Source organism: Gracilinanus agilis, chromosome 1 (assembly GCF_016433145.1).
Source record: "Gracilinanus agilis isolate LMUSP501 chromosome 1, AgileGrace, whole genome shotgun sequence".
Lineage (NCBI taxonomy): Eukaryota > Metazoa > Chordata > Mammalia > Didelphimorphia > Didelphidae > Gracilinanus > Gracilinanus agilis.
This window is the reverse complement of record NC_058130.1, coordinates 50234562-50247465: the sequence shown is the minus strand read 5'-3', so window position 1 is coordinate 50247465 and position 12904 is coordinate 50234562. Positions and strand designations below refer to the sequence as shown.

Sequence of the window (12904 nt, the reverse complement as noted above, 5' to 3'; positions counted from 1 at the left end):
GAAAGGGGACAATTTAAGGCTGAAGAAAAGAAAAACATCCTAACAATTAGGGTCATCTCATAGTGGAATGGGCCAGCTTGGAAAATAATGGAACCTTCCTCATTCATTTAAAGAAAATGCTGGATAACTACTTGAAAGTTTATATTACAAAAAGGAATTCTTGTTCAAGAATACCTACACACATACAGATACATATACACATTTATATGTATATATATACATTATACACACACACATAAATGGAGAGAGGGAGGAAGGGAAAAAAGAAGAGAAAGAGAGAGAGAGAGAGAGAGAGAGAGAGAGAGAGAGAGAGAAGAGAGAGAGAGAGAGAGAGAGAAGAGAGAGAGAGGACAGTAAATTTTTGAACTGGGCTATCTCTGCCTTAACTTTTCCTAAAGAGTCAATGCCTTTGAAAGCCACACTCCACACTGAATATCTATACCATGATACTTTTATGATGAAGGGCTCCTTTAAAAGAAAAACAGAAAGAGTTAGCAGACATGAAAAGAGAGTAAGGAACCTATTAGATGTGAACCTAGGCAAATCGTTTAATCACCAATGAAATTTCAGGTTTATTCTCCCTTTAGAAAATACTATTACACTTAATATAGCTTTCTCAATCTAATAGAGTTCCATACCCAGACTTCTTGCCCTCTGACATTTTCAGAAAGGAAAATTACCTACCAAAACTCCAACAAAACAACAAAATTATTGTTGATCAAAAAGTTGACCATAAAGAAATATCATGAGTAAATGGAAGAAAAAATGATTTACTAATAACTCAACCAACCCTCGTTCAGGCTAGAAGCATTACTTTAGTGTCCCCAGGGATGCTGAAGCAAACAATCTTCCTTACACATCTAACCTATCTCTGATCTCAAATCCTCTAGTCAAACCTTTGGTTTGTGCAGCTCTTAACAATAATATATCTTTGTCCTGTTTTAAAGAATGATTATGAGATATCAGAAGAACAATGCTTGTCTGCCAGCCCTTGCTTCTGGGCAGGATGAGAGAGCTAAGGAACTTGTGTTCTGGGTAGGCAAATTTATCTTCTTTGAAGATTAAGTCCTTGGCTCATAACAGAGTATACCACACTGATTTCTTCCACTTGGCAGTTATAAAGAGGAGTAATACTTAGCACCCCTTTCCTATATTCTCTTTCCAACAGAATCCTATTTTCCCATATAATCTCCATTTATGTCCAAGAAGGTATATCATTAGTGTTCTTTTTATGTGAAAATGAGAGAATAGAGGCCATGGTATTAAAAAAACACATGCTTTTCCTTTTAATTTTATTGTACCAACTCTACCAAATTTAATTATACTGGATAAGTAGTTACACAATTACCTTCTGTTGTGTTCTTCAACTGCTGTATTTTCATAAACTCTACTTCATGCTGCTATCCTAGAACACTAGAAATGGATGCTTGTTGATATGAAATTTACTATAATTGCAATGAAAATATAGCTTACATAATTATAGTGCTAAGAAGAAATTCTAGATGTGTAAAGACCACATGGTCAAGTATTTTTAGTACAAGTACATACTTGGTCCAATTTCTGGCACCCAGAGGAAAATGGGACAGAATCTTGGACAAATCCCAAAGACTTCTCTGATCCAGAAAACTGTATCTGTGAACTCCCAAGGTACTGTTGACATCCGAGCCTCTGTGACTAGGTCACCCAAGTAGCACAAAACTAGATTGAAGATCAAATCTCTCTGGCTATGTCGATGCTGACAAAGTTCAATATAAAACTGAATAATTATCAGGCAGATTTCATTTGAAGGTGATGGTATATTTGGTATCACAGGATCAAAAAACTTGTATTCTTCCAAAATAGAAGACTTTACCTATATGAGCGCTTTTCTGAACTTCCTTCTTCTTATTTTGGTGTGATATAAATTAACAATAATATCTAATGTCATCAAATAAGGTACATTGTTCTGTATTGCATATAGCACTTTCTCTAAATAAAAGAGAATGACACTTAAGATGGCTCTATTATCACATGGACTTAGTTTTCAAGGTTATATTATAATCCTTAAGGAAAACAGTAAAAAATTTGATTAATTCATGTAAAATTTATCTTAGACAACAGTTATAAAAGGAATTCAAGGTAAAATCAAAGAGAAAATCATGAAAATGAGATCTTTACCTCACATAATTGGTATTACTGTACTTTGGAAGTTGAGTCCTGGAACAAACTTATGAAAAAGGCCACTCATCTGTGATTTATAAGACAAATCATTGAGTTGCCTGAGGCTCATAGAGAAAAATGTATTAAAGGTGGATCATGAATATTGATCTTCCTGGTTCCAGGTTTAGTACTCTATCCACTCCAGTCAGAAACCTCTCCTTCCAGGAAGAATATGCAGATTTTGAGTTGGGAAGCACCTCAGAAGTCATTCAGTCCAATGTGCTCCATTTTATTGAATGGCTTGTCCAAGGTTACACAGATACTGAGGAGGAGGGTCACGATTTGAATAAAGGTTCTGTGGCTCCAAAGCCAGTCACACATCCGTTGTACTCTGCTGCCTATTCCTATCAATTACACATTCTTTTCTTCTTGAATGCTTGCACTGTCTTTGCACATGCTAAATCATTTATAATTTTTTCTGAGACCCAAACATAGCCAACACATGCTTAATTGTGCACAAATGGAATATATTAGCCAAAATATAATAATAATAAATAACCTGCTAAATACTTTTCAAAAACTAATTTATGATCTCTGAAGATGTAGTTGCATAAAGTAGAAGTGTATTGTTGAGAGATGAAAAATCCTGTAAATGACCAATTATAAAACTATTAAGTGGTAACATGTAATAGCAAGAGTGAAATAATCCATTAAACTGGAAACTCTCCCACCCTACTGCCCACACAAAGACTAATGTTGCGTCTCCTAGAAAATACATCCAGACCTGGGTCAGTTTTGGCAACTGTATTAATATGTTCTTTGCATTTTTCACATCCATCTCAATGAGGGATTTAATGACTTAGAGCTACAGGAAGAGTGGAATGAATGAAATAAAGCTTAGGAATGATCATCAAGATCTACAAGGTTTGGAATTGATCAAGATAAGAGTGGCCATTGGAATGAAAAGTCTATTTGGAGGGATGTCTATTGCCCTGAGATAAAAATTGCTGCTTGAACAAGGGAGTAAAGACAATGTCCATTTGAACATTACAATTCTTAGGTTCAAGCTTCTGTGAAAACAAGAAGTTAATTTCCTTATAGCAGTTGAAACAAAGTGCTATTTATTTTCTCAAACTGCTAAAAGTCTCTTAGCTCAATAGACATGGTTAAAACATGGATTTGATTACTATAGTGTTACTGTAGGGACTTTGAGAAAGTTGTGACTTTTATATGCAATTCCTCTCCCATAAAATTTGCCAAAAAGAACACCAGGCTGGGAGCTAGCATCAGAGACCAGCCTCTGCTATATGGGAAGCAGGTGACCTTTACTTATTCCTTTAGACTTCTGGTTTCTTCTCCATAAAATGAGAGAGTTGGGGTGATCTTAAAGGTTCCTTGTAGTTCTAATATGCTATGATTACTTTCATATTTGTATCATAGGTGCCACAATGGATAGAGCATTGAGCCTGTAGTTCCAAAGATCTGAGTTTTTTTTTATTTTTAAAATTTAAATTTTGAATATTTTCCCATAGTTTACATATTTCATGTTCTTTCCCTTTCCCCCAATCCCCCAAACCTCCCTTAGCCAATGCACAATTCCACTGGGTTTTGCCTGTATCATTGATTAAGACCTAATTCCATATTATTGATAGTTGGACTAGAGTTATCGTTTAGTGTCTTCATCCCCAATAACATCCCCATCAGTCTGTGTTCAAGCAGTCAAAGATCTGAGTTTAAATGTAACCTCAGATACTAGCTGTGTGATCCTAAACAAGTCATTTAATCTGCCTTAATTTCTTCATCTATAAAATGGGAGTACCATTTTGATAACAACTACCAATCCCAAGGTTAATGTGGAGATCAAACAAGATAATAATTACAATGTGCTTAATACCACAGCTTGCAGAGAATAAGTGATAAATAAACATTAGTTATCATATATGAAACCCATTTAGAACTATAGAATCAGCAGAGTATAATAGCTGGAGTGCTGGATGTGGAATCAGGAAGACATAGGTTCAAGTTTCTTTTCTTATCACTTACTAGCATTTTAGCCATCAATGTATAACTTAAAATTTTCTGGGCTGAGGATACCTCCTTGGGATTTATCCACAAAATCATAGGTTTGTTGTGATGTGTGGTTGGCAAAGGGAATTAAGAAACTAGCAGTCTATGCTGAGGATATGAAAGGTTCTTTCCATCTCAGATCTCTTGTATTTCAGAATGGTGTTTTCACACAATTGGGATGATGGTCAACTCTCTAACTTTCATACAATTTCTCTGACACTTTAAAAAAACACTCTACCACTGGATTTATGAGATTTTAGTTTTTGAGAGCAAAGCCACTTGTATAAAGACATCAATCAACCAACTATAAAAGTGTTTGCATTTAAATCATTAAAATGGAACAGAAAATGAATTAGGTAAATATAGAAGCAATATCTTTGATTTCATTGGTGGAGGAAAATCCTAGAGGGAGGAAACTCTCTCTATCAATTCAGGTTAGCACCTTTTTATGGAACTCCAAAAGAGCTGCCTAGACAATTGAGAGAGTGAGTGACTGGCTCAGACTTACACAGAGACACAACTACAACCCTGGATTTCTTGACTTTGAGGCTAGTAGCCCATCTTCTCTTTCTACTCTCATGAATGGCACAAAATCGGGTTCTAACCTTTCCATATCTGGAGCCAGGAAATGGCATGTAATATTTGAATGTAGTTCTTTACTACCCTGACACTGAGGGAAAGAAAGTATCCCAATTTCCCAGGGCAAATACAATGAGTCAAGACCAAGAAGCAATATTACTGCATTAGGATCCTTAAAATTCTGACTGAAAGCCAGTGAGGTCTCCCATATCATATACACAATATACTATGCCAAAAAAATGAGAATCTTCTTCTGCCTCAATGACTGTGGACCAATGCTAATGTCTAAATATATTAGGAATATGTATTTTCCTCATAAGCAATATGTTTTTAGAGAATGAATGAATGAATGAAAAGGAAAAGAGGAGCTGAAAAAGGGAAGAATTAGTAAAGAAAATGTAAATCAAGGAAAATCATCACTAATAAGATAGATAGAGGCAGCTAGGCAGCACAGCAAATAGAGTGCCAGGCCTGGAGTTGGGAGGACCTTGGTTAAAATCCAGCTTCAGACACTTCCTTGTTGTGTGACCCTGGGCAAGTCACTTAACCTCAATTACCTAACCCTAGCCCTTGCCATTCTTATATCTTAGAATTAATACTAAGACAGAAGGTAAGGGTTTAAAAAAACAACAACAACAAGATAGCTAAACTATAATCCCTATAAGTCTGTGCTGCAAAACTGCTCTAGGTTTTTACTTATCCCAATATCAGGAATGGGAGAAACTAACTGGAACAGAGAATAAGGCTATTATTATAAGGAGTTAGGATGATCTGAGTTCAAATCCAGGCTCCACCACTTTCTAGTTGTGTGACCTTGGGCAAGTCACTTAACCCTATTTAACTCAGTTTCCTTATTTATGAAATGAATTGGAGAAGAAAATGGCAAAACACTCCAGGATCTTTCCTAAGAAAACCCCAAAATGGAGTCATGAAGAATCTGATACAATTGAAAAACAACAATACCAGGAATACTATTACCCGATGAAAACTTAGCTTTCTTTTAAAGTATAATTAAAATAACACCTTTTCCATTAAATTTTCACTGCTTCTCCCCTCACTGATCTTTTCCCTTGGATATCATACGACACTTTGTTTTACATCTTTTTGATGTGGTAGTCATGTAACGTATTGTATGGTTGTTCAGTTGTGTTTTCTTTCCCTTCTGAACTATAGTAAACTCCATTAAGATTGAGAATAAATTCCACATTTTTGGAAGCTTGTTTTATGGATGAATGACTGTATGGCCTATTGAGAAGTGGAATGTAGAAGTTGGGGAATGTCTATCAATATTCTAGGACTCTCTTAGAGTTTGAAATCCATATTTACTTTAATTAACTAGAGATCAACTTTTTTCTCAGGTCATCTTAGCCTTGAATTGAGGATCCCTACTGGAAGTCCACTGAAGCTCTTCTCAGAGTAATATATAAAATTAAATATAAATATATATATTTACATTAAATATAAAATTTATATATATATATAATTGGGAGAACAATAATATTAAAATAAGTCATACACACACAATTTTAGTTTAGGCTCTGAATTTCATATGTCAATTAAACTTCCCAAAGGAAATCTCACTATAAATGTTTATCAGAAACTTAACTGCTGCCAGTAGTCTTTGAGAATTGCTTGAGGGCACTGAGTAGTTAAGGGACTTATTTATGATCACCTATGTGGGAATATGCCAAGTATATGTGGGAAGCAGAATTAAAACCTGTATCTTAAGCCTATAAAACTAGCTTTGTATCCACTATTTATGTTTCCTCTAATATTTATTGCATAAATTTAGCACTAGAAAGGACATTAGAAATATACCAATCAAATCACTTCTCTTTTTATCTGATAGAATTGGATTAAACAGGAGTTAAGGGACTTGCTCAAGGCCACTGTGTTAATGATAGATACAGGACTGGAACACATCTCTTCCTCTGCTCTATACTTTAGGGTAGTATAATATATTATACTACCCTAAAGTACAGAGCAGTGGTTCCCAAACTTTTTTGGCCTGCTGCCCCCTTTCCAGAAAAAATATTACTTAGTGCCCCCTGGAAATTATGAAACTATTTATTGAACTCAGAATAGAATGTAATACAAAAAAAAAGTGTGGCCATCACTGCTTTCCTGGATCACTGCAGCACCCACCAGGGGGCGGTAGCGCCCACTTTGGGAATCACTGGTATAGAGGGAAAGGATACATTTGTAATAAATGCTTTATTTGCTAGAACCTTTCAGTTTCGCTAGTGTTTTAGGTGAGGCTTTCAGTGTCTGAATTGAACCTCAAAGCAAATGATTCCCACAGGTATGTGTATAAATGTACAAATGAACATATACATACCTTGAGTTATGTTTCTTGGCTGATTGGTCCCTTCCCTTTCTGTTTTTTTTTTTTAAATGCCCCTTTAAAAAATTCCCACTCACCATCTGCTTGTAAATTTCCTGAAACACAGTAACGGTTGAGCTAGACATGGCTTTGGAGACTGTTCTAAATAGCATTAACACCCATATTTATGAAACTCAAAGATGAGTAGAGTTGAACTTTATGCACTTTCCCTTTTCCCTACTATAGCTATTCCATAACAGCCCCAGGTGTCTGGTTTTATCCAATTACATACAATTTAGTGAAAGCAAAGGAAGCAAAAGAAAAGCTACTTATATATAAAATATTCCCCCAAAGGCAGTGATTGCATTCCAGCTGCAGTGGATAGTTGAGAAACTTCGGTCAATTTATGAACACAGCCCATTTATGGTTACCAAGTCCACGTGCTTGAATTTCCAATAAGGTATTGCTGACATGGCTCAGTTGGCCACTTTCTTCATCTAGTTGACTTTAGGGAAAAAAAATGGAAGTGAATACTGATCACTTCCATGCCACAGCTTAAGAGGTATGTGTTGCTCCTTAAGAAATACTGTACATTCTGACATGGAATGAAGCAAGTATGATTTATAGTCTCAGAAGGTTTTCATTCAATAAAAGAGAAAGTAGCCTCGAATAAAAATGTTCCCATTCCTCTATATTACAATATATCTTACTTATACCACATGAAATAGTGGTCATGGGTTATTTATCTTTTGGTTACCATATTATATAACCTCTCAATCTCTAAGCCATACTCACATAATAGTCTATTAAAAAAAACACATGCTGTTCATAGTCAATATTAATTTACTTTTAATCTTATTTGGCATTAGCAATGCATTATTTGACCAAAGCTGTTGCCTCTTATGTTTTGATTTTGAAAATAAATCTCTCCCAAATTCCTCTCTGATGCATTTTAAAAGGCTGAAAAGACATTGTAGCCTGTCTAATGGCAATCATCGACTAAGGATGCAATAACTGTATTCTTGTCGGTATGACCCAATAGTCTCATATTAATTTCATTATCCTTAAGTTCCAAGGATTAAAAGGCTCACTGAATGTGATTCCCTCCTGTAGGCATGTCATTTTTGAGCTAGCTCTGCATCTGGGTGGTAGAGACAGATGACTGGTTCGGTTCAAATCTAGGGTCTGACACCAGCAAGCAAAATAGAGAAATAGTAATTATCTACATCTGAACATTAGCTCTGGCCAGGGAAGTCACAAGTTCTGTAGGTCCTGGTGTACCAGAAGGAACATTATACCAATCTCTGAGAGATGGTTAGCATTATCTATAATCACTATCATTACTCTATCACCTTACCTAGAATTCTATCCCCCACCCCAAAATGAAAATCTAAAAAGCTGTCCCTCTCCACCCCTCCCAATCTGAAGACATCTCACCACAAATTCAAAGCTGAAGAAATGGTACACAAGTTTAAAAGGATCCCTATAAATGTACCCACAAAAAGGAACTAAACGATTTGGGGATCCCAGAACATGATTGCTCCTTGAGGTTTGTTTAATGTAGGACAATCTTAATTGAGACAAACCCCTGAGTCCCAGAGAAGATACTGACAGCCATCCTTTCCCTCTTCTTCTAATTGATTGTGCCTTTGAAAGATGAGTTTGTTTACCACTCTTTCTCCATTATACCTCTTCTCTGCTCATTTTGCAAACAAAGCCTGAGAAACCCAGAGGAGCAGAGAACTTGGCCAAGAATAGCCCATTTTCAAAGTGCAAAAGGTTACCTGAACTTATCCTTTTAGATTACTTTTGGTTACTGTTGTTTAAAAGAGAGCTGAACAATGACAAGACACATTGAATAGTTAAATCCAGCTTGTACCATTGAGATACAGCTACAAGTCGTTGTATCCCTTCTACCTCTAGCTAGTTTCCTCCCCCTCTACATGCAGGTGAAAGCAGGGGTTCTTTCTCCCACAAAAAAAGCCTCAGCTGCTCAATCCAGTGTGAATAGCTGCAATTTGCAAATTAGAGAAAAATTACAGTGTTTACTACTATATCTTTTTTGTCTCCACCCACATCATTACCACTGGTATTTGTTTCCATTTCTTCTGAGCCCAGCGACAGAGAGACAGAGAGAGAGAGAGAGAGAGAGAGAGAGAGAGAGAGAGAGAGAGAGAGAGAGAGAGATTGTGTATGTGTGAGTGTTTGTGTGGCATGTGCACTTCTGTTTGGTGGTTGGGGTAAATTGCTGAGAAAGGCTGTTGTTTCTTGATGAGTCCCTTTAAGTTGGCAAAATAAGAGAAATCAGCCCTTTCTGGATACAGTGAAGCAACATATACCTTCCAACAATCAAATCTCCTTTGCTTTTACATTTATTCTCTTCACATAGACAGGCCCATTCTGCAGCATTATCCACAGTGGTTTAAAAAGGAAAAAGGAAAACAGATATCTCCCTCCTTCTCCCAAAAAGTGAACCAGTTCCCTCCTCACCCAACATTTAGGAATCCCAGAAAGGGAAGAGGAGGCATTCTATACAAGGTTTCCTGTTTTCTCCCATTCCTTTCTCTAAATTGCCTTCAAGACTCAGAGCTCTCTGGCTCAGTACCCTGTACTACTTCCCTGGTCCTTCCTTAGAGATGTTAGCACTGAGTGGTGGAATCCACATCCCCAGAGGGGAAGCTACATCCCATGATAAAGGTAGCACAGTTAAGAATGTGGCAGTAGGAATAAAGAGGCAGTCAGAAATGGGGTGGAAGGTGGGACAGGGGATTCATCCAAGCACAAGCTATAGCTCTGGGCAGCCATTCTCCTGGGGTGTAAACACAGAACTTAATTCTTGAGGTGGTGTTTTGACAAGCTGTATTTTATCATAGACAGCTCCTTTCGAGTATCTAGGGAGGAAGGATTGATTTTCTCAAGACATCTCCTTTAGAAACTATGTGAGGAAAGGATGAGCACCTCTGTTCTGGCTTAATCATGCAGGAGTAATGGGTTTGACTGCAAGATAGGGGGAATGCAATTCATTGGAAAAGTTGAGAGAGAGAGAGAGAGAGAGAGAGAGAGAGAGAGAGAGAGAGAGAGGAAAAGAGGAGGGAGGGAGGGAGATAGGGAGGGAGTTCTCAATGCTTTCTGTCTTTAGTCTCATAGAACAGGCTGATGGGCTAACAGATATAAAGTCAAAGAAAATAGGGTGTGAGTGTGTTGCGGAGGGGGAAGGAGGGGATAGTCAGGCAGAAAAGAACACTGCAGTATAACCCACACACCTCTGCCCCCATCCTTCCAACCTCTCAGAAAGCTGGCTTTCATCTCATTTTATCAATCAAGTTCCTGAACTTAGAGACAGAAACCCGATGTGGGCAAGGCAGAATCTTCAGTAGTTCCCTACGTGCCTCCTCCATCCGTTGGCTACCTGGGTGATTTTCTCTTAAGAGGTCCAGGTTGCAGGCAGCAGGAGGACCAGGGCTTTGATCTGGGAAGGAGGTTTTGTTTGCAGGACTTTCTCCCCACCAAAGGATGACCGTCAGGAAAATGAGGGGGAAAAGGCTTTTCGTGTAGAATTTTTAAATATTATTTAGAATTAACATGAGCTAATTTCTGAACTGGTTAGAACGAGGTACAAAGAGGATGGAATGTATGAAAAGTCACTGAAGCTTTAAATCTGATCTAGGGGGATGAAGTTGCCTGCAGATACCCCACGAAGGGTGTGACATAGCGGAGGGGGCATTCGGGAAAACCCTTCTCCCTCTCCACTTGCTTGGTCCTTCTAAACCTCTCCTTCTTCATCCGTTCATCCCATCGCCTCGAAAAACAAGCTTCAGGGCTGGCCGGCCATTTGACCCCACTGAGACATACTAGGGAATTTCCTCCAGGCGTTTAAGAATGGCTCAGCAGAGGGATTACAGAGCGGTCCAGGGCTAAGAAGTGTCTTCTTAGCCCTCTCCGAATCTCGCTAAAGAAACAACCCTGGTTGGAGCCTGGGATGAGGAGTGGTAATGGGAGGGGGGTGGAGCTGAAGAAGAAACAGTTGTCATCCTTGTTTCATCTTTAATATTCACTGTGTGGCATCAGCTCACGAGGAACCCCTTGCACCCTGACAGGCACACGAGGGGATGATACTTCACTCGAATGCATGCCTATTTAAATAATCACCTTGTTCTGCCCCCAACCCCACAGATTGCTTCTTGTAAATAGGACAGTAAATCCAGAGATGGGAGAGAAAGAGAGAGAGAGAGAGAGAGAGAGAGAGAGAGAGAGAGAGAGAGAGAGAGAGAGAGAGAGAGAGAGAGAGAGAGAGAGGCGCATCAGAGAGAAGGGAGACAGGAGACAGGGAGGAGGAAAGTGAGCGACTAGAACAGATTCCTCTCCTTCTGGGGAGGAACTCGTTCAGGCACTCAAAAGAGAAATAAGTGAGTTGAGATCCCACCCCCTGCGAAGTCCCCGCTAGCAGAGAGAGAAGCGCTGGGCAGCATACAAAATCTCTCGGCTGCCGGGTTTACGACGGGAGGCGCGGAGACCGACCCGAGTTTTTTCCGCACTACTGCTGGGAACCCTACCTGAAACAGCCTTAAGATGTTAGCTACCATGATGGACACGGAACTCCCCGAAGCCCCGATCACTCCTACTACTTTCTCTGGCTTCACGAAGACTGGTGGCTCGCCGTTTGTGCAGCGCACATCCGAGGTGTCCTTCTGAATGAGCGCCTGGACGAAAGTGAGCGACTGCTCCAGCGCGTAAGTGTCCCTGGAACAAGTGTCCAGAATCCGCGCGCCCAGCGTGACATTGGGTAGCAGCTCCGGATCGCTGTTGATCTGGTCCAGGGCGTAGAGCATCGCCTCCAGCCTGTGGATCCCGTTCTCCTTCTTGATGTCCCCGCATGGTACGCCCGTGGGACCTTTGGCATGCACCGGGAAGAGCCCCCCTAGGGTGATATCCCCCTCGAGCCGGATGGAGTGAGGGGCATACATCTCTTGGCCTTGCGCGGCAGCGGCAGCGGCCAGAAGCACCTCCAGAAAACAACAGGGCAACTTCATCAAAGTCAGGAGATGGAACAATCTCCCCAGCCGGAGCATGGTGTTGGAACAGTTGGGGCCGCCGCAGCTGCTGTGGAGGCTGCTGCGGTGGTGGTGGCGGTGGCGGAGGCGGCCCTGGCCCCGGCCCCGGCGGCGGTAGCGAGTGCTTCGATGCCCAGGTGCCCTGCTCTGGCCAGCTGGGGCCCCCGGGGTCTCCTTCATGCAAAGCAGGGGGGCAGCCTTGGGAATTGGAGAGATGACGGGGGTGTCCCGTGTTGCCTCCCAGACTAGGGCGCACTGCGCTCCTGCCTGCTGTCTCTCTCTCTCCCTCTCTCTCTCTCTTGCTCTCACTCTCCCTTTCCTCCTCGCCGTGCTCCCCAGCAGCACAGCACTGGGGAGAGGGAAGGGATTGCTATCGCTTTAAATGGTCGTTCAGCTCCCTCTCTCCACAGCCTCCTCCTCCTCCTCCCACTCCCTCCTCCCCTCTCCTCTCCACCCTTCCCCTTCTCCCCCTCCCCCTAGGGTTTGCATCATCACGCAGGGAGGGGCTGCGTGCTGAGGTAATGGGGAGGTGGGTGGGCAGCAACTAGGGTGGGTTAAGGGAAAGAGCTGCTGCCAGCAGTGGAGAAGGCTAGGTAGCCTGGGGATTGGACTGTCGAGGCTCCCCATACGTTCCTTTCTGTGCTGCGAACGAGGTTCCAGACCCAACTATCCCATCCAGCCCTAGATGCTGCCCGGAGTGGGTGCAGTTTTTGCCCCCGGAAAGAGGGTTGGGATGCGGTCTTGC

The 12904-nt window shown here is 40.6% G+C and overlaps 1 protein-coding gene across 2 annotated transcripts in view; it reads right to left on the bottom strand.

Moving 5' to 3' along the window:
* GRM7 (glutamate metabotropic receptor 7) overlaps positions 1 to 12192 on the bottom strand; it is a 903481-nt gene extending 891289 nt beyond the window's left edge. The window contains exon 1 of one of the 2 annotated variants that reach the window (XM_044656830.1): positions 11662 to 12192. In XM_044656830.1, coding sequence (XP_044512765.1) covers positions 11662 to 12177 — 516 coding nt within the window. In that variant the 5' untranslated portion in view covers positions 12178 to 12192. The remainder of the gene's footprint in view (positions 1 to 11661) is intronic. The other variant, XM_044656831.1, reaches the window with a different exon arrangement.
* Between the last annotated feature and the right edge of the window lie 712 nt (positions 12193 to 12904).